Source organism: Urocitellus parryii, chromosome 3 (assembly GCF_045843805.1).
Source record: "Urocitellus parryii isolate mUroPar1 chromosome 3, mUroPar1.hap1, whole genome shotgun sequence".
Taxonomy (NCBI): Eukaryota; Metazoa; Chordata; class Mammalia; order Rodentia; family Sciuridae; genus Urocitellus; species Urocitellus parryii.
Window position 1 is genome coordinate 200,767,625 of NC_135533.1, and position 21,853 is coordinate 200,789,477.

Here is a 21,853-nt window from a genome sequence, read left to right on the forward strand (position 1 = left end):
GACTTTTAGAAAAATTCCACTTGAAATAATCTTCTAGAAATGTCAATGTTAACTTTAATCCATAAGAAGAAAATGCTTTTGAACCAGAATAAGGGTAGAGGTTGTGTTTTGGGTACAATAGAGATAGGGGCAACTCTAGTTAAGTATAGATGCATGCCTTATGTGTGGCAGGTTAATATGCCAGTCAATTCCATAGTATCAGCTTAAATTAAGTATCCCATGTTGTAGGATAGAGAGATCAACAGACCTGGATTGGAATCCTGGCTCTGCCATTAACTAGATATATGACCTTAGGCAAGTTGTGTCTGATCTTTGGGTCTTAGAATCATCATCTTTGAAGTAAGAGGATTGGACTAGAAATTCTACTTATAATCTCTAATTCTTCTATTTGGTCAGAGCACTATTCTGGTAGGCACCATGACCTTGAGCAAGACAGCTCCACTGGGCCTCAGTTTATACATCCTTAAAATGAGCAGGTTGGACTCCAATTTTCTTGGGCAGGTTTTTCAATATCTTTTCTAATTTTTACATTCTAGAACAGGAACCCTCAAACTTGAATGTGACTGAAATCACTTGTGGATCTTGTTAAATACTGACTTTGATGGTCTGGGGTACAGGCTGACAGCCCAATTTTTAGTAAGTTCCTAGGTGAGGCTGCTGCTGATCTGGAGCCCACTTTTGGAGTAATAAAGTATATAGGTGTTGAACTGTCAGGAAACTTGATAAGCCTGGAAAGGGGCAAAAGAGATGACTGTGTATCCCTTGGCTGGAGTGTAGGTTGAAGTCTTTGACTACAAAAAGAAACTATCTTTTTCTTGACTTCCTAATGACTATTGTTCATTTTAAGAATAGAAGCAAAGATATAGAATATAGATAATAATGAGCCCATAGGGGTGGCACACTCCTGTAATCCCAGCAGCTCTGGAGGCCTAGTCAGGAGGATCGTGAGTTCAAAGCCAGCCTCAGCAAAAGTGAAGTGTGTACAATGAATCAAAATGCATTCTACTGTCATATGTACCTAATTAAAAGGAAAAAAAAAATAGTGTAAGGTGAGGTTAGGCATGGTGGCAGAGCGGCTGGGGAGACTCAGGCAGGAAGATTGCAAGTTCAAAGCCAGCCTCAACAATTGCTTGGCCCTAAGCAACTCAGTGAGACCCTGTCTCAAAATAGAATACAAAAATAGGGCTGGGGATGTGGCTCAGTGGTTGAGTGCCCCTGAATTCAATCCCCAGTATAATAATAATAATAATAGTAATGGGATGAATTTTGGCTGATAAAGGTACAAATGATTTCAGAAAAAGATGGTTCTGGAACATTATTTTTTTTTCTTGAACTATAGGATATCAACCATTTTGCATGATTAGCAACTTAATTTCAGTATCCCTGATTGCCAGTGTGTATGTGTGTGTGTGTGTGTGTGTGTGTGTGTGCGTGTGTGTTTTCGGTTTCCAAATTCTCCTTTCAACAGATTTTTTCCTTTTTGAAAAGTATACTTTCACACCATCGGTTCTTGGCAATTCATCACTCATTGATTTATTACAAGCAAGAAATATTTGCTGGTGTGCATGCAGTAGCTTGGTGGGTTTGGATACAATAATTTCTCCAGAGGAAGATGGTTGGTCAGGTATCCTGCTTTCACACCTCCCCTCCCATTTACTGGGTGAGAAAAGTATTTTGCCCCTAATCTGGTTTTGGCCAGCAATTCCCCTCCCAGGATTAGAAGATCAGAGAATACTGAAGAAGAAGATGCCTCCGGGATCAGGAGGTGGAGACCTGCCCAAGTCCAGTAGACGGTTGTTGCTAAACTAGAGTTTTAACCCAGGTCTCCAGATTATCCCAGCGCTTTTCGCCACCTGATGCTTTGTTTATACTGGTGTCAATAACCTAAGGATTTTCACGCCATCTGCTGCATTGCCCCCCTGGAACTGGGGATTGAACCCAATCGCCCTCTATCATTGAGTCCTCTAGCATTCTACACCCCAGTCCTTTTTATTTTTTTGAGACAGGGTCTCATTAAACTGCCCAAACAGGTTTGGAACTTGGTGATCTTCCGGCCCCGGCTACATTGTAATAATTTGACCCGCAAACAAGAGGCACGGCCGGTGGGCGGGGCAACCGCCAGACGCCCCGCCCGCATGCTGCTGGGAGCCGCCCACAGGCCAAGCTCCTTGTCCCAGGCCCCGCCCGCCTGTCCGTGTCTGCGACGGCCTCGACCGATAAAGTTGTTGTTCTGCCAAGATGGCGGCGCCCATGGTGACTGACGGGGCCGTGTGTGTCTAAAGGTTTGAGAAACGAGGCATAGAGGAGCTGCAGGCCAGAGCCTGTGAGCAGGTAAATCCCTGCCGGAGCTCAGCGGGACGAGAGACAGGCCCGATTGATATTCTCATCCCGGATCGGGAGATTCCGTTTTGCTGGGGCAAGAAGGAAAGGTGGGGGCTGGGTTACGTGGTCCTGAAACCTTGCAGTTTCCGAACTGGAAAAGTCTTTGAGATCCTAGTCTTCTGACGCTTTAAGCCTTGGATCCCGTTGCTCTGGACCCCTTCCCAGAGAAAACGCACATCTTCACATGGTTATATACTCGAAATTCCTCTCTCTGCAGCTTCTCTACCTTGGTTCATTCCTGGCTCTTTACCTCTGGACCGGATTGGGGCTTGGATCCAGTCAGAGATAATTCATTGCATCTTTGGGGCTCACAGGTCATTGCCACAGCATGTTAGAACCTGAAGCTCCTTAAAAATCATCTGGGTCCACATCTTTAGCTTATAGAGAGGGAAGATGAAGTTCCAGATAGGAAACAAGTTGCCTGAGGTCACACAGGGAACTAGCTGCAAAACACAAGCATGTCTTTTTAAAACTTAGTTTCATTAAGAGGAATTTTCCCAGAGACTTGCTTGCACTTTATTTTGGGTGTAAAGAAATGCCTTCCTGTAATTCTCCCATGTGGCTGTTTCTTTTTATCTTCTACTCTTCTAGGTTTCTCTGTCTGTGTGATCATTATTTTGAGTACAGTTCTCAGATCCCTTCTATTCTCAGAAACTTCAACCTCAAGCTCCAAGTTAGATGAGGTCAGGACTGAGAAGGATGGAGTAGCAGGAATTGTTGCTTTGAAAGGAGGGAGAAGACAAGATCACAAACAAGTGAAGGAACTGGATGAGCTAGAGTTAGGGAAGATAAAAGCCAATTTGAACATAAGCATAGAACATGAGCTACACCTTTCACATTCATTGTATCCACATAGTTCTCTGATACAATTGTGGCTCCTTGATATCAGGAAGAGGCAGTACCCATTAGGCCTTCCATGGAGAGATATTTGAAATGACCTAGAACAGGGCCTGGGAAGTAAAGGAAGGGAATAAGGCAGAGACCCAGGAAGTTCTGTAAAAATCAGAGCCATGAGTACAGACTGGTTCCTAGTGAGTCCTGGTAGTGTGTAATAATCTGAGAATGGTATGGGGACCTCTAAGATAAAGGGTGTGACTTTATTTTTGCATGCTGGGGATGGAAGCCAGAGCCAGGCATATGCTAGGCAAACACCATAACACTGAGCTACTTCCCCAGCCCCAAAACTTAAACAGTATTTCCTGTGCATCTTTGTTCTTTAGTGCTGGGTATTGACCCCAGGGCCTCACAAATGCTGAGGGGGGGTGCTCTACCACTGAACCATACCCCTATCCCTTGGACTTTTATTCTTAAAAGTGTGTGTGTGTGTGTGTGTGTGTGTGTGTGTGTGTGTGTGGTGAGGTATCAAATTCAGGACCTTGGGCATGCTCAGCAGTTGTTCTACTACTGAGCTATACCTCCAGCCCATACCTTTGCCCTTTTTTAACATTAGGTTTTGAGTGTTTCTCTTCTCATGTGAACTTTTTGTAGTGTTAGATAACCTTGTATGATTGTAGTTTTGGTCTTTCAGAATTGTTTGCCCTCTAGTAATTTTGTTCAGATTTTTTTTTTTTTTTTTTGGTACTAGGAATTAAATCCAGGAGTGCTCTGCCTCTGAGCTATACTCCCAACCCTTTTTATTTTTCACTTTCAGACTAAATCTCACTAAGTTGTCCAGCCTGGCCTCCAACTTGAGATCCTCCTGCCTTAATCTCCTGAGCTGCTGGGATGACAGGTGTGCACCACTGTGCCTGGCTCATGACATTTTGATATACAGACATTATTACATTTTTAGAGCTATGTTTATTAATATTTTCCTTTGTGAAATTTTCCATTGTTTTTATGATCAGGATAGAACATTGTGTGCCTTGTAAAAGTTTATTAAATACTCATCTGTTTTTATCTTGTTTTATGTTTAAGAAAAACATTCTTTATCTGGGATTTACTCCAGTGTATGATTTGAGGTGGCGCTCCAGTTCGAAAGTTGCCCCCATTCATTGAATAACCTTTCATTTTCTAATCAGTTTGTGCTTTTTTCTTTATAAACTTCAAATTCATTTATATACCCAGTTATGTTTCAGGATTCTTTGGTCCATTGATTTATGCAAAGGAGAGGTTATTAGGGAGCCGGTATTATATAAAGTTTATTCTTATGTAGACAGGGAGTTGTACTCTGTATTGCTTATGATTTGTTGTATAGAATAAGTAAGTTCTAGAGACAGGATTAGAATTTTGAGTGAAGGAATGCCCTTCATGTTACTCCTATTGGTGATCTGTCTATTCTCATATTTCATTCATCACGATGGCTAACCAGCAATGAAACCAAAACCTTGTCAGATTGCAGTTCAGGTCAGTTTGTGTTTTTATGATTTTGTTACTTTTCATTCTTTCTGTTTGTGAGGACAGCCCAGAACACTCTCCTTACATAAAAGACAGGTATCTATGTGCCTTCTGTTAAACAGACATTGTTTGACTTACGAAAGTATGGAAATGCTGACTTAGCAAGAAAACCATAAACTCTATGACGCCTCTAGATAATTCTAATTATATAGAAACCTAAACCCTAAAAATAAAATGTAACAGATGTCATTATACAAAGTCTATGTACATTAGGTTGGTTATATAGAATTGCTAATATTTAACCAGTTTCATGTGGTTCACCCTAATGCCTATAGTCCCATCTACATATTGTAATATAGTCAAACCCAGTTGATAGGGAGAATTTTTTTCAGTCTGTCTTTGATTTCATCCCTAAAAAAGCAAGAGGTGTTAAATGCAGTGAGAATTGGTATGTCAAGAGCTTTGGCAGATAAACTGGTAAAGTGCCAACACTGCGATGCCATTTTATGTGAGTGTGAATCCCACTTTTATAAACCTTTAATGACCCTCCTGGCAACATTTGTGATCCAGTATCTTTGTGGAACAGGCCAAACTCTAGAAGCTATGGAAAGAATTTTGAGAGAATCAGAATTAACATCAGTTTGGAGTACCAACTTTGTTTTTCTTTTGTTAAGACCTATTTTCGTCTGTTGTTTTTCCCCGCCCTCACCCTAGCAGCTCTCCAAAGCTATTATGCAAGAAGGCAGAAAGTGTAGGGTATTTACTGGTCCATCTTAAATATTCGATGAAATTGTACCTCAACCCTTTAAACAGCAGTAAAAACAGAAAGAAACTTCTTCAATGAGGTCATTTCCAGAATTTGCTTAGGGAGGAAACCAGTGACACACTAAAGTTAAATTTTGAATTACAAACATATTCTGGTGGGTCCAATATATGGGTTGTATTCTAAAATGTTACATAGTACTCCCCACTGCGACACATTATGTTTATTTGTTGGTTTCTTTTCCAGTATATAATTGCCCTGAAAGAAAGGACTTCATTTGCTTTTGTTTTTTTTTTGCCATGCTGAGGGTTGAACCTAAGTCCTCCTGCAAGCTAAGCACATGCTCCGCCACTGAGCTGCACCCGCAGCCTGGGACTATTTTTTTGTTGTTGAAGTTGTTCCCAGCTGTATCCATTAGGTCCATAGGCACTGAATAAATAAATATTTGGTAAATGAATGAAGAATCAAATGAATAAATAATTTTCTAAATAATGAGGATTCCTGGTAATAAAGTCTATTTAACTTAGAATATGTATGAAGGGGCTGGGGTTGTGGCTCAGTGGTAGAGTGCTTGCCTTGCATGTGCGGGACCCTGTGTTTGATCCTCATCACCACATAAAAAAATAAATAAGTGAAATAAAGGTATTGTGTCCAACTACAACTAAAAAAAAAGAAGAAGAAGAAGAATATGTATGAAAAAAAAATGCTATAAATAGCTTAGAATCTCTGCTTCTTCTAGATTTGTGTTCAGATCTCTTCTGCTCTTTGAGCCTTGGGCCAAGGCAGATGTGCTTAGAGTTCTGCTGAGGCCAGGAGAGGAGGCAAGTGAAGCCTGCTGGACAGATCTTGGGCTGGCAGAGAAGGAAGGGAGGGAGGAGGCACCATTGCCTTCCTGTAATCTGTAATCTGTGAGGTTGTGCAGGAGCTGGCCCAGGCAGCAGGCTCCCTTTCTTCCTATAGGTTATTTGTGTCTTTGGTGTTTGGGGGCATGAATCACTTTTATATTTTCCATTCAGGAATTTGTATGAGCTGAATTGAACTTCTAAAATATTCTTTTCGGGAAAAAACAAATGAAGAAGAAGAGGAGAAAGCAAGTGAGCAGGCAGGAAACACAGGGCTGTGCTGATAGGAAAGAAGATCCTTTGGGAAGGTTCTAGGCAGCTTGTGAGCTTGTCTTCTGTCCTCTTTTTCAGTGCCTTCCTGTGTTCTGAAGAATGGCTCCTGCTTGGCAGAGACTGGGTTTATATGCTTCTCTTCTGAGAAGGCAGCTAAAGGGTGGGCCAGACATCATCAAATGGGAAAGGCGAGTAATTCCAGAATGTACCAGAAGTATTTACAGTGCCACTGGGAAATGGACGAAAGAATATACATTGCAGACAAGAAAGGATGTTGAGGAATGGTGGCATCAACGAATAAAAGAACAGGCCTCCAAAATTTCAGAAGCTGATGTGAGTACTGGGCTGGGGGCATAAAGCAGAGGGCATAGGGACTTGGATTCTATGGTCAGACTGCCTGGCTTCTGTGTTCTTATCTAAAACAAGCAGCAGTGTTCACCTGCTTGCTGGGTGGAATGTGAGGAATAAATGAGATGAACCAAGGATAATGCTTAGAAGAGTTCCCAGCGTGTGCGTGTGTACGGGGCAATATTGTCCACAAGGTGCATGGCAGACAGCACCACACCAGGCATTCGGGAGTAGCATTTGTCAGGGGAAACTCATCAAAACAAGAGCATCAACAGGTTTGGGGTCCTTCGTGGTTCTTTGTGGGCAGCACACAGAGATCTAGCAGCCAGATGTAAGGCTCCAGAAGAGGAGCCTGGACCCCTCAAAGGAGCATGTGTTGAACAGGATCTGCCCCTCCCCTGGCATGACCTTGGCCTCCAATCCTGTTCTCTCACTTCATCATGGTTTGGGTGGGGAGGGTCCCAGCCTTCTTCCTATGTGATCTGTAAGGCAAGTGAAGGCTGCTGGACAGATCTTTGGCTGGCAGAGAGAAGGGAGGGAGGAGGCACCATTGCCTTCCTGTAATCTGTGAGGGATTACAGGCATGTGCCATCTTGCAGAAGCGGTCAAAGAGTTAGTGGACCCTTGGCTTCTGGTCCACATGTACCAACTTGATACTCTGCCAGAATTGGTTGTGTTAAGTACTTGGCAATGGCTGATTTCCATGGAGAGCTCTTTGCTCCTCCTCTGGGAGGCCAGCCCATTGGGAAGGAGTCTTAGACATATTGATCCTTTCTTCTTGATATTGGTCAGAATGACAAATGGGAGATAATGATTTGTTACATGATATATTTAAGGGTTTATTATTATTATTTAGTTGTAGATGGACACAATATGTTTATTTATTTGTTTTTAAGTGGTGCTGAGGATCACACCCAGTCCCTCATGTAAGCGAGGCAAGTGCTCTACCACTAAGCTACAACCCCAATCTGATCAGAGAAATGCACTGTAAGAGTTTTACTCTTAAATTCTGACTGTCCCTTTGTATTATTAATAGTCAAATAGTCCTGCTGTGTTGAATTAGTGATTAGGTCCCAGGCAAGCCGTTGAATGTGGCTATGCCAGGCACACTCCATGAACTTGGCTTTCCCACCACCTGGTTCCCACCCTGTCACACTCCTCCTTGTGAGATGGATGCTTAAGAAAAACGGACTTGAGGAGGGGAGCTACTGTGTTCACCTGATAGATGATTTTGGCACTGGGTAGGAAGAAAATCTAAAATCAAGAGAGGTGTAGCATATAACAAAATGAAATGATAAAAAGATAGGCTTGAATTTAATGCATTATTTTACAGTAAAAGCTTGACTTTTACCTCATTAGGAAGTGAAAAGCTTTTGGGTCAACATGACCAGACTAACATAACTAAGTGTGTTTTAGACTCTAGGGAGCAGTTTAGTTCTGAACAAGTAAAATAAGATTTACTTTTTTTTTTTCCGTTTCAGTTTAGATTATAATTTAGTGACTTCTAAACATTTTGAAGTTGTAGCTTACTGCCTTTGTGACGTCTCATTCATCTTAAGCATATAATTTTTAAAAAATATTAAATGGAAGAAAATAAACTATGGTTTGATATTGTGGGAAATGGCCTAAAGGATATTGTGTGGGACCCTGTGGGTACCATGTCAGGAAGAGGGAAGTAGAGAGTGCACCCAGTGAGGACCTGAGGGGTTGTCACACTGCACATCCCAAGAAGTGATTTCTTATGATCTAGGGCTATCATTTTACCTCCTTGATTCTCAAGCTCTTTGCATTGTTTATCTCACAGAATTGTTTTGAAAATGAAATAAGAAAATGTGTCTGACCACATTTTACAAACTGAAGTGTTATATAAATAAAAGATACAAGAACATGTAGTTTATCTTTATCAGGAGCTGAGACTCTGATTGGGTGCTGGGGGATTTTTGAAGCATTTATATATAGTCAGTCTCCTTGTGGTATTGGGTACATTTGAAATCCACCCCAGTGAGTCAGATGTCTTATCATCTCATCCTAATCACCATTTAAAAAAGAATTGCCATTTGATGAGCTCTTTACCATGTGCCAGGTGCCATCTTTCCATCAATTATTTCATTTTAATCCTGGAACAACCCTGAGTGTAGGTATTGTTCTTCTCATTTGGGGAGTAAGAGAGCCAAAGCTCAGTTGTCATTTGCCAAGATGCACAGCTAGCCTATGGCAGGGCTAGGATTCCAACCCAGGCCTGTTGCATTCCTGAGTTTGTGCTTTTACTTAGAACTTTCTTTTTCTTTTTTCTTTTTGGTACCAGAGATTGAACCCAGGGGTGCTTAACCACTGAGCCACATCCCCAGCCTGTTTTATATTTTATTTTGAGACAAGGTCTCATTGAGTTGCTTAGGGCCTCACTAAGTTGCTGAGGCTGGCTTTGAACTTGTGATCCTCCTGCCTCAGCCTCCCATGCCACTGGGATTACAAGCATGTGCTACCGCACCCAGCTGCTTGGAACTTTCTTTTGCCTCTCTTTTGATTAACAGGTAACAAACTGAGCCCAGAAAGGCACAGGAATTTGTCTAAGGCCTTACAGCTGGTAGCTAAGCTAGGATAACAGCTAGGGCCCTGCACTCCTGTGGGGTGCTCCTTTGATTCTGCCACCCTCTAGTCTTAGCTATAGCTTCAGAGCATGAGCCACACAGAGGCAGACGTCATCTTTTGAAGTCAGAAGCTGACAAAAATAATAGGACCCAGTTATAAAAATCCTCCTCTCCCCAATGCTTATAATCTTAATTTCTCTTAAAGGCTTAAATTTTTAGACTTTTATATAATTTTGAAAATTTCCCTTTCAATCAGATTTCTGCTTAATCATAACCAAGCCCCATAACTTCTCCTTTCCACCCCCAGATGATAGAACTCATTTCATTGTCATAGAGGAAAATGACTTAATTCAAATAGAAAAGCAAAAGGCAGAGAGGCAGGCAGTAGGCTGAATACATTTATTGCAATAAACAAAAATATTTATGAATATTAAAGACTTGCTAGCAATCCTTCTCTGTACATCTTTTATAAGTTTGGAGTTTGACTTAGTTTGATTTTGCTACTAATTAAATCTTCATTGAACAAACAGGAGATGCTAGAGAAGAAGATGTATATGGAAAATGTTTGAGGCAAGATTGTTAAATAAGGGTAATGTAACAAAGTAAATATTAGTATAATAAAATAAGGTAATTATAAATAAGGAAAATGTTTTAGGAAAAACTAGAAATAGCATATGTCAACAAATAACATTCTATTTCTTTCATTCCCAAAGAACTCTAACAAGGTATTTTCCCATATCCCTAAAAATTGAAAGACAATAGGCCTCATCCATTGCAGGAAAGAATAAGATTTTAAGCCAGGTGTGGTGGCGTATACCTGTAATCCCAGTGGCTGAGGAGGCTGAGGCAGGAGGATTATGAGTTTAATAAGCCAGCCTCAACAAAAGTGAGGCACTAAGCAACTCAATGAGACCCTGTCCCTAAATAAAAATACAAAATAGGGCTGGGGATGTGGTTCAGGGGTCGAGTGTTCCTGAGTTCAATCTCCAGTACCAAAAAAAAAAAAAAAAATTTTGAAAAAATGAAGAGTTTTCTTGCTTTGATTTTTGCATTAAGTTAAAGAATGAGTTGTTGCCTCTCCCTTGAGGGACTTGTTTATAAGCTGAGAGGATTTTCTGTCACCTGTTATGTTTGCCTGGTGCCGTGGATAGAAACCTGGGGCTCTGTGTGATAGGCACACGCTCCACCCCTGAGCCACATCCCCAGCCCCACTCCCCTTCTTAATACCTGAATTCCCACTGACCCCTGAATCTCAGCTCTCACACTCCTGAGTTTTTTGTAATGAAAGGGCATGACCTGTATCCTGCTTACCACCCCGTTTGGTTGTCATTTCAGCAGTTTTAGATGATTTTCTAGATTTTCCAGATGCCTTATTTGTTCTCTTCCTCCTCTTCCTCCAGGCAGTATTCCTTACCTTGGTAACTTCTAAAGGATAGTCAGTGCAAGGAGATGTTCCATTTTAGTTGTTTTTTCCACATATTAGCACTTCTGTTAAAGTTTTTTGCCTTCTTTGTTGAAGGAAGTCAAAGAACTTGGCAAGAACTGGGTGCTGTGGTGCATACCTGCAATCCTAGCTGATCCCAGTCTCTAGGGAGGCTGAGGCAGGAGGATCCCAAATTTGAGGGCAGCCTCAGCAATTTAGTGAGATCCTGTTTGTTTTAGTTAGCTTTTTTGTTGCTGTGACTAAGAGACCTGACAAAAACAATGTAGAGGAGGGAAAGTTATTTGGGACTCGTGGTTTCAGAGGTTCTGTCCATTGGTGGCTGACTCCATAGCTCTGTGCCTGAGTTGAGGCATGGAAGAGAAAAGCAGTTCAGGACATGGCAACAAGGAAACAGAGAGCTCTTGCTCACCAGGAACAAAATGTAAACCCCAAAGTCACACCTGCAGTGACCTACCTCCCCTAGCCACACCCTTTCTGCCTGCAGTTATCTCTTAGTGGATTAATCCAGTGATTAAGTTAAGGCTCTCGCCACCCAATCATTTCACTTCTGAAAATTCTTGCATTGTCTCACACATGAGCTTTTAGGGGACACCTCATATCTAAACCATAAAATGCCTTAAATAAACTGGACTGGGGATGTAGCTCAGGGGTGAATTGCCCTTGGATTTTATCTCCAGAACTGCAAAAAATGGAGAAAGGGCCGAGGATGAAGCTGGAGGGTAGCATGCCCCTGGGTTCAACCCCCAGTGCCACCAAAAATAGAAAAAAAAGGAAAGACAAGAACTTGGCAAGAGCCTGATTTCTTGTGTCTTCTACTCACCTGAGTTCAGTTGGCTCTGTCCGTTGTCAGTTATGCATGTGCTTGGCAAACAATATTTTAAAACCATTCTCCTATACCTGTACACAAGAAAGGTTATGAATATTCTGTTTTTCCTTTGTTTCTATTACTTTGGGGAAAACAAAGCCTCAAAGAAGTCTTGCAATCCTCTAGGAAGAGACTAAGGACCAAAAGGGAGACCTAGAAGGCAGAGAGAAACCCAACAGAGGTGGCAGCAGATGGCCCCCTTCAGTGACCAACAGAAGCAGTTCCTGTTGCTTTTCCTTTTGTCTGGGGACCTCCCACCCCTAACACACACCCTGGGAGGGTTTAAGGAAAGCCTCCCATTACCCAGACAGGATTTGTAAAGTTTTTCTGGGGGAAAATGCCCTTTGGTAAAAAGTGTTCCCACAGAGGCCAACAAAACATTTATCCAATGGTTATTAAACTCCTGTTGGGAGGCTGGAGAGGTGGAGAAAGATGATTAAATCTGTCCTTGGGCTGGGGTGGAACTCAGTGGTGGAGCACTTGCCTAGTATGCACAGGGCCCCAGTTTCCATCCAGAGGACACACAGACACAAACAAACAAACAAAAATGAAACCACAGTATTTGCCCTTGAACAACAGGTTCCCCTAAGAAGGTTCCCCTAAGAAGAATCAATTCAGTGACTCCCACCTTTCCCTTGGAGCGTTTTTTCCTCATGTGTACAGATCCTTGACAACATTTACCATTTTACCAATGCAATAGCCCAGGTACCAAAAGTCAGTGACCCAGTAAAAACCACCTGCTCTGTCTTCACTCTGTTTAGGCCAATGTACAGATTTCCTGTGTTTCTCATGATCTTGGTGCTTTGGAAGCTGGAGAGTCCCATAATTCTGTCTGTCATCCCTGGAAAATAGCAACCTTTAGCCTTTGTTGGTTAAGATTTTTCTCATGACTTTCTACTTCAATTTTTTTCTATTGAAAGATAAGCTCACAATACAGTGGGGAAATTCAGGATCCAAACTGGTATTCATGATCCTGCTCTTAATGTTGAATGCAGCCAAAGGGAATTTAGGAAGGGGCTCCATTTTTAGAGATGTCTCATCTGTGTAATTCACCTATTGTTTCCTTGAATCATATGGATATATATGTTAGAGCTTCATTTGGAAAAACAGTTCTTTATGACCTAGATAGAAGCTGTCTTAAAAAAAAAAGAAGTTTTTAGAAGAGAAAAAACAAAATTAAAAATATATACAGGTAATTAGTACTTTGAGGTTGTTCAGTGTTATTTTGGACATTTTTTAGCTTAAACCAGGGCTTTGAATTTTGGTTTTTAATGTTTTTGTCAATTTACATAACGAGAAGAGTTATTCAAAGGAAATTTTTTAAATGTTAAATTGATACCTTGAATAAAGTGCCAAAGTATTATTGCATGCAGAGTTCCCAGAAAATGCTTAATAAATACTCATTGTCCTCCTTTGTTATTCTTTCCTAGAAGTCAAAGCCCAAGTTTTATGTGCTTTCCATGTTCCCTTATCCTTCTGGCAAGCTGCATATGGGCCACGTGCGTGTCTACACTATCAGTGACACCATCGCACGGTTCCAGAAGATGAGAGGAATGCAGGTAAGGAAAGATGCCTGCTGAGACAGCCCTCTTCTGCCCACTCAGGACAAGAGTGTAGTGGCATGTGCTCAAGATAAATGATGACAGCCAACTTTAGTTATGATTAGAATGACTTTGAGGATTGAATTGAAAAGCTTGGTGTTTCCTTTTATGCATAGAAGACATCATAATCAAGCACCTACATTAATTGGGAAGACAGCCATGAATTGCATGTTGCGCTAAGGGTGCAGATACAAATGTGGGTAACCCTCATGTCTTCCCAGAAGGAGTCACCCCATCCATAAATAATCATTATATAGGGGAATGAAACCCACAATAGAAAAATGAATCAAATCCTGTGTGTAGTCAATTTTCTAGCACTTTGACAAATATCTGAGATCATCAACTTATAGAGAAGAAAAGGTTTATTTTGGTCGTGACTTTAGAGTTTCGTTCTTACCATCAGGTGGACCCACTGCTTTTAGACCTCTGCTGCAGATGGCAAATGGTGGGCAGCACATGGCACAGCATGGTTCATCTCATGGGCCAGGAAGTGAAACATAGGAAGGAAAGGGTCTGGGTCTCACTGTCCCCTTCAAGGGAACACCCTCAGCCCCTGAAGACCTCTCACTAGGCCCTACCTCTTAAAGGTTCCATCAGCTCCCAATACCACTAATATATGGGCCTTTGGGTGACATTTAAGATGCAAACTAGAGCATGCTGTGAATGGCATATGGGGCCACGAGAGAGATTTTTCCCTTTATGTTAGATGTTTTTACATTCTCTAATGAGCAAGCATTTATTTTATAATGGGAAAAAATAAAATTTTATAAGAAAATATATTTGGAAAATATTATTTGGGGAATTGGGAAAGCTCTGATAAAGAGGAAACTTCTGACATGAATCTTAAAGGGCAAGGTGAAATTTATCAGGAGAGAGGAGGACAAACGCCCTTCTGTGGCTGATGTAGGTCGGTCCTATTTACCCCACTGCCCACTAGCCTAGAACCTGCTCTTTACTCTTTAGCAAGACATCAACTATAAGATGGGGTGATAGTAACCAAATTATCTTTTAACCACCTATGGAAAGAGGCAAGATGGAGGAGGAGCTGAGAGCTTGGACCATTGAAATAGACCCCCAGGATTCAAATGCCAGTGCAAACTTTGACTAGTTAATTAACCTCTTCAAGACCTAGTTTTCTCTCATCTTTAAAATGAGGATAAAATTGTACCTGCCCTATTGGCCATGACTAGGGACCACAGTATGTTACCAATAAATATTGGCAGTTGCCATCTGTGGGCAGGATCCTACTCACATCAGATCCTGAAAGCTGGTAGTATACATCCCTATTCGATTTTGTTTTTAGTCATCTGGGTAGTTTGAAATCCACTATGGTGGGAGTATTTACACCTTGGAAATCAGCAAATCTACAAATGAGTGCTTTTCCCCCTGAAAGCCAGTTGTTCAACATTTACTGGCTCTCCACTGGTGTTTGCTGTTATTAACTTGTCAGGGTCTATACAGGTGTTATCTGCCACCTCCCAGTTTTTTTATAAAGCTTTTTTTCTTTAGAGAGGTAAGTGCATCTTATGTCATAATTAGTTTGAAGGTTTTTGCTGAACTAAAATTGACAGCAAGAAGTATTCCTTAAAAATGAGGTCAAGTTGTGATGTGTCTGTCGAGGAGTTAATAGCTATATACTGCCAAACTTAGAGATTTGCATTCTGTCTCAGATGGTCAAAAGATTTATGGTTATATCACATGTTATTTTTCCCTCATATTGCTTGCCATTATTTCTGTGGTTTGTTAGAAAGAGACAGGTCAGAATGAATTGGCTTTTTTACTAAAATAAAATTTCTTTTCTTCCTTCCTTCCTTCCTTCCTTCCTTCCTTCCTTCCTCCCTTCCCTCCCTTTGTTCCTTTCTTTCTTCCATCCTTCCTTGACTGGAGATGGAACCTAGGGCCTTGCAGATGCTAGGCAAATACACTATTGCTAAGCCACGCCCCTAGTCCCTTAAAATTCAGTTCCTTAACTAACAGTGATCCTTCAACTAGATTTGTCTTGCTGTTATTGTTATTATTACTTATGCCAACTTATTTTGAACAATTAGTGAGTGCAGGCAAATTGTTGAAGGTTAAGTATTTGCAGCAAAGCATAAGCATTGATGATAGGGAACGGGGAAGGTTGAGGGTTTATATGTGGGATTCTAATTCCTTTGAATGAGATGAGATGCTGCAGAAGAAGCTCATGATAGAGCCCTAGGCCCAGAGGAGCTGGATCCTTCCAGGCAGCTCAGACTCAAAAGACAAGTGTTAAATGGTGTCTTCCTGCCATCGCTGAAGTTCACAGTCAGGCTGGACCCAGGAATTGGACATTTTTTGAATGGTGTTATACCACTTTCCCGCTGTGTGATCCTGTTTAGTCATTTAGTGTTTCTGAATCCCACTTTGCGCATTTTAAAAATAGGGATGGACCAGGGCTGTAGCTCAGTAGTAGAATGCTGTCTAGCATGTGCAAGGCGCTTGATCCCCAGCATGAAAAAAAAGAAAAAGAAAAAAGAAAGAAAGAGAAGAAGAAAGGAATGAAAAGGAAAGAGGAAAATAATGATAACAATAATTCCTCCCTCTAGGGTTGTTGGAAGGGTTAAATGAGATGGTGCACGTATGGTGCTTATATTTAGCACATAATCCTTTATTAAGTGATAGCTGTAATTATTATTTATACTGATCTAATTTACTCTGAGCTGCTCAGGAAAGTGATTCACTACCATTTAATAAATGAATCCCCGCTCTCTTCTGCGTGGTGTCTGCTGCACAAAGCTGCCCTCTGAGAAGCAGCTTGACTGCATATTCTTGTTTACAGTTCATAGTGTCTGTGCTCAGCCTGGATCTGGGCCTTATTCTTGAAGTCACTATTTGTTATTTGGTTTAAGTATCTTAGGCTATGTGATCAGCAGACTCCTAGGTTTTTTGTTTTCTGTTCATCGATTTAGTTGTTCTGTTTTAAGATGACAAGCTGTCCTTTGGAGATGTCCTTTTAAGTTACATTGCAATTAATTTCTTGCTAATTTTCATACTTCATGTTAAGTCAGAGCATTCCATATGTAACCAGCAAACTTGGTCAGGCTGTTTTTAAGTGATGTGGAAAGGGGGTGGGGAAAAGAAAAAAGGAAAAAAAAAAACAAAACCTCACCTCAGTTTAACTGTCAACCATATGAAAGAAGACTTATTCAACTTCCCTGACATTTTCAAATCCTACCCAGTGTCTGGACAAGTCCTTGAATCACTTGGACTTGAACTCAAGTTGAGCTTAATGATCCTCACTCTAAAGAGGGCAGGAATATCTAATCTGGGACTGCCAAACAGGATCTGAAATGTGTATTGATTAATTCATCAATAAATGGTCAATGAACACCAGTTTTATTCTAAACCCTTGATTTTCTACTCTATTAAATAGAAACACTGGAATTTTAGGTTGAAAATCAGGCAGTAGGCCTATGAAAAATGTAGCCAACTCTGCCCTATTAATTTGTTAGTTTGTTGGCTTGCTTTGTTCTTGAATGAAGATGTGTGAAGTACTTCTAAGACACACCAAGAACAGCATTATGGGAAGTATAATGTGGAGTACCTCATGTAGTGAGTCTTTCTGGCCACAGTGACCTCTGCAGAAGTGTCCCCTGTCCTCATCTTCCTCAGCCTCGGCGATATGCAATTGGTGGCACGTTTCTTCCTTGAACCATTCTGTTCTCTTGGCATCAGACTCTACTCTCTGAGTTTTCTTCTTGTATCTTGGCTTCTTCCTCCCAACTTACTCCACAATTTCCCCCATTTCATTCCGTCTTTGCATACTCACAGTCAGGTTCAGGAAGTTCTCTTTTATTACTAACTTGCTAAGAATTTTTATCATGAATGTTGATTTTCATCAAATGCCCTTTCTTATCCATTAATGTGGTATATTATCTTAATTTACTTTTAACAATAGTAAACCATTCTTGAGAAACATTACCTTTTTTCCATGATTTAAAGATGTTTAGGGGCTGGGGTTGTGGCTCAGCAGTAGAGTACTAGCCTAGCACACACGAGGCCCTGGGTTCGATCCTCAGCACCACATAAAAATAAACAAATGAAATGGAGATATTGTGTCCAATTACAACTAAAAATAAATAAATATTTTAAAAGATGTTTATATTGTTATATTCAATTTGCTAATTTCCCTGTGTACATGAGAAATATTGATCTGACATTTTCTTGGGAATTAAGATTATGCTGGCTTCATAAAACAAGCTATGGAATTTTCCCCTCTTTCTAGGCAACATAGAGGGGAGTCCTGGGGATTAAGCCCACAGCCTTATGCGTACTAGGTAGACATTCTATCACTGACCCACAACCCGAGCCCTTTTTATTTTATTTTGAGACAGGGTGTTGGTATGTCACCCAAGCTGGCTTTAAACTTTGAGATTCTCCTGCCTCAGCCTACTGAGCAGCTGGGGTTACAGGCATGCATCACTTTGACCTACAAAGTCTTCCCTTCTTCCTATTTTCTGAAAGTGGTATATGTTATTATTATTTCTTTCTTAATTGTTTGTTAGCATTCATGAGTGATGCTGTCTGGGCCTAGAGTTTTCTTTGGGGCAAGTTTTAAAATTACAAATTCTATTTCTCTAATAGGACTATTTAGATTGTCTATTTCTTTCTATGTCAGTATTAAGATTCTGTGTTTTTCAAGGAATTTGGCCACCCTGCCTCAGATTCTGTTCTGGAGCACTTCATCTTTTTTTCTCTACTTACTTTCCCAGGTAGTCTCATCTGTTCCTTTTATTTCAATGTGATACTTTTAAAACTATGGACATTTCCAACATAGAAGTATTCAGGTCCACAGATACTCAAACCTACCATCCTAATGTAACATATAGTACCATTTAATCCTGTTAGCCTCAATACTTTAAAAAAAAGTATTCAGCTGTTCCTCTCAACAGTCACATTCCCATCCTTCACTGCTAAGTAACCACTCTCCCAAGGCTTTGACTATATTTTCATGTGTTCACTCTATATATTGTTTAAGGATACACACACATACCACACACACATTTACATGCAGTTTTGTATTTTTAATTTAATATAGAAGGTATCTGATTCGTATTTACATACATTTTTACTCACTAGTTCCAGATTTATCCTTTCTGTGGCTCTAGAGTTAGTTCATCCATTTTGGGTGCTATTTGACAATATTTAATTAACCATTTTCACATTGATTTTCAAGTTGTTTCCCAAGGATGTTCAGTGAACACCCTTGTGCTGGACCTGTCAGCCTGTGGAAGTGGCCTCAGCATTACTCCATCCCACCCAATTGCTTTCCAAAGTCTTGGTGATTTATATGTCCATTAGCAAAGAGTGATATATATATTTTTTCTGTTATATATCCTTGACAACAAATAGTAGTGTTGACTTTTTAATCTCTGCTATTAGTATATAGGAATTAGCAACCAACTGTGTTTGTTTGTTTGTTTGGTGCTGGGGATTGAACCCAGAATGCCAACGGAACTATACCCCCAGTTTTCACTTGTGCTTTTAGTTTATACTTTCCTGATTATCGTCTGTGGGAGACTGAGATGTTTTTCTTGTTTATTGTCTATGTAAGCTTCCTCTTCCCTGATTGGCTTGCTCACGTTATTTCTAAATTCCTCTTGCATTGTGTGTCTTCTTCCTATTGCTCTATAGGAGTTTTTATATAGTCTGGATTATTGATTCCTTGTTAGCTGAATGTAGTATCAATATCTTCTTTCAGTCTGTGGTTTGTCTTTGCATTTTGTGAGGCTGGCCAGACTATGGATCATAGTTTAGCTTTGAGAATGGGCAAGAATGATGACTCAAAGTTCAAGGTAGCTTTTTCTGTGGTTTCTTCCCATAGCAACTAATAGATTGTACAAGAAGAATGAGATCAGAGTGCAATTAACTACCCTCGCCCCTAGTGACCTTCTGTGCCTTCACAAACATGCCTGAAAGCTGGGATCATCTCAGTTCCCCCAGTGAGAGATGAGTCCCCCATCCTGCCGCACCACCCAAGAGTGAAAGAGAACTAGGGTGTGACTCTGAGCTGTTGGGTCCCAGTGGTCCCGCACTCAAGCATGCTGTCATGCCTCATTAAAAGGCAACTCTGTCACTTGAGAAGCTATGTTATTTGGGCTCAGATTTCAGCCTTTGGTATTTTTACCGTGCCAGCAATGGAGCAGTCTTTCTTGTCTCCGCCAGTAACCAGGAAGCACCCGTGCCACTCTCCCTAATTGCATCCCTCCTCTCTACTACCCTTAAACTATGTCCTGCATGCTTCATATAAATATTTTTAACAGAATCCAGAGTTGTTCACTGCTTCAGTTTTCTTTTTGCAATGATCCTACCTGACCTGTCCTCCTAGGCCTTCTGAATCCACAACCCCTAACTAAGTACAAACTCGTCTCAAAATAGAGGAACGTCCTTGTTCTCACTTCTGTGGTTTTTACCCGTGTTTCTCCTTCATGGAGAACCTCTCACTGTCCTCTGTAAGCAAGCCTCATCATTCTTCAAGGTCCCTTAAATTTATACTTCTACCATCAATTTATACTTCAATTCTCCAGCTCACATTTATCAAGAAGTACACTTACAGTCACTTTTATCAAGAAGTACACTAAACTCACTTTAGCTAAGTCCCTGTGTTCTCCATGTGTTGTTTTTATCTGTCCAATAGTATATTGTAAGCTTCACAGGGGCAGGAAAGGTCTCTCTAACTCTTTTTGTGTTTAATGCACGTCAAGTGTTAATGGTGACGGGGACCATCATTTTTGGTATATCTGCACCCTATGGGGTCCTTTTGCTGTGGAGTTCACAGTTTGGTAAGCCTCAACCATTTTTGAGTTGATGGAGTCCCTGGATATTCTTTAAAGCATACAACTTCTTTATTTAAGTCTAGAATAAGTTCTAGAATAAGTGTTTATTACTCAAATATAATTTTTTTTTCAAATTTGAAAACTCTCAAATGCCCATGACAAAGTCTTTGGGCTCATGTATGGCAAATAATGAATGAAAAGTTAAAACTCTGTGGGGTGCAGTGGCACACACCTGCTGGAGAGGCTGAGGGAGGAGGGTCACAAGTTTGAGGCCAGTAAAGAAAGACCTGTTTTAAAATTAAACAAAAAAATAAAAAGGGCGAGGGATGTAGCTCAGTGGTGGAGTGCTTGCTTAGCATGTGCGGGGCCCTGGAGTTTGAGCCTGTAAAATTTGAAACATTGCCCAGAACACAAAGTTGCTGCTGCCAGTTTGGGCATAGAGGCATTTATGCTTGGTCAGCTTTTCTATGTCCAGCAAGTGGTTCTTAAACATTAAGTTCTTAAACATAATGATCCCCTGAGGAGTTTGCTGGAAAGGCAGGCATGGGGCCCAGGAATCTGCAGTTTAAATGATCCATCAGGTAATTATGACACAAGTCCTCCTCCAGGTTTGGCACTGAAATGAATAGGATGGAGTACTCTGCAGGGCAAAAAGTGGATGTGGTTCTCTAGGTTCAAACATAGCTCACAGCCGGGCATGGTGGCACACTCCTGTAATCCCAGTGACTCAGGAGGCTGAGGTAGGAGGATTGCAAGTTCAAAGCCAGCTTCAGCAACATAATGAGGCCCTAAGCAACTTAGTGAGACCCTGCCTCTAAATAAGATATAAAAAAGGGCTGGGGATGTGGCTCCGTGGTTAAGCCCCTCCGAGTTCAATCCCCAGTACTTAAAAAAAAAAAAAAAAAAAAAAAACAACACACAGCTCACATGGAAGTGAGAAGAAAGCTAAAGGTCATAAGCAGCTAGCTGAACCTGATGGGAACATGGATGAGATGTGGACTGTGTAAACAGAGTGGCACAAGTCAATCAGGAATCAGCAGTGACGACACCTGCCTTACCCATCTCACAGATTTGTTGCAAGATTTGTGTGAGACAATCGATGAGAAAACCCTTTAGAAGCTATAGTGCACTTTTTGAGGATAACCCAATTAATAATAGCCATTAAAGGGCGTCTTGAGCTCTGCATATTTGAACATGGCCATTTGAAGCCAGAGGTAAATCTCTCAGTAATCAGCAAAGGCTGCAGTGCCAATCGGTTGCTTCTCAAACTCATAGAACGTCTGATGACATATTTAAAGCTCAGCTCCATATGGTGATTTTGTTGTGTTTTCATATGTTGTATGCACAGATGGTTAGAAAATAAAATTGCCCGCCTCCCACCTCGGCTGGTCTCCCCAGCACCTTCTGGTCCAGAATCCTGGGTGATGAAAGCATCAAAGTGCCAAGTCCCCCTCACAGAGTTGGGCTTGGACTAATTAGTCTTAGGCAAAAAGCCACCAGGCATTGTCCAAATAGTTTTCTGCTTGGGCCTTTTTGCTATTCACTGTGGAGGAGGAGGAAAATTGAGGCTATGAGTCTGGCAGCTGCATAACCATAATGTAATTACCCACAAA

At 41.0% G+C, this 21,853-nt stretch overlaps 1 protein-coding gene across 4 annotated transcripts in view; it reads left to right on the top strand.

The window, feature by feature from the left end:
- Window positions 1-2,244: 2,244 nt before the first annotated feature.
- Lars2 (leucyl-tRNA synthetase 2, mitochondrial) overlaps window positions 2,245-21,853 on the top strand; it is a 139,642-nt gene continuing 120,033 nt past the window's right edge. For 2 of the 4 annotated variants that reach the window (XM_026389918.2, XM_077796294.1), the window contains exons 1-3: window positions 2,245-2,331; window positions 6,676-6,930; window positions 13,273-13,401. In XM_026389918.2, coding sequence (XP_026245703.2) covers window positions 6,697-6,930; window positions 13,273-13,401 — 363 coding nt within the window. In that variant the 5' untranslated portion in view covers window positions 2,245-2,331; window positions 6,676-6,696. Of the gene's footprint in view, window positions 2,332-4,033; window positions 4,115-4,677; window positions 4,729-6,675; window positions 6,931-13,272; window positions 13,402-21,853 lie in introns of those variants that run through there. The other 2 variants (XM_077796292.1, XM_077796293.1) reach the window with 2 other exon arrangements.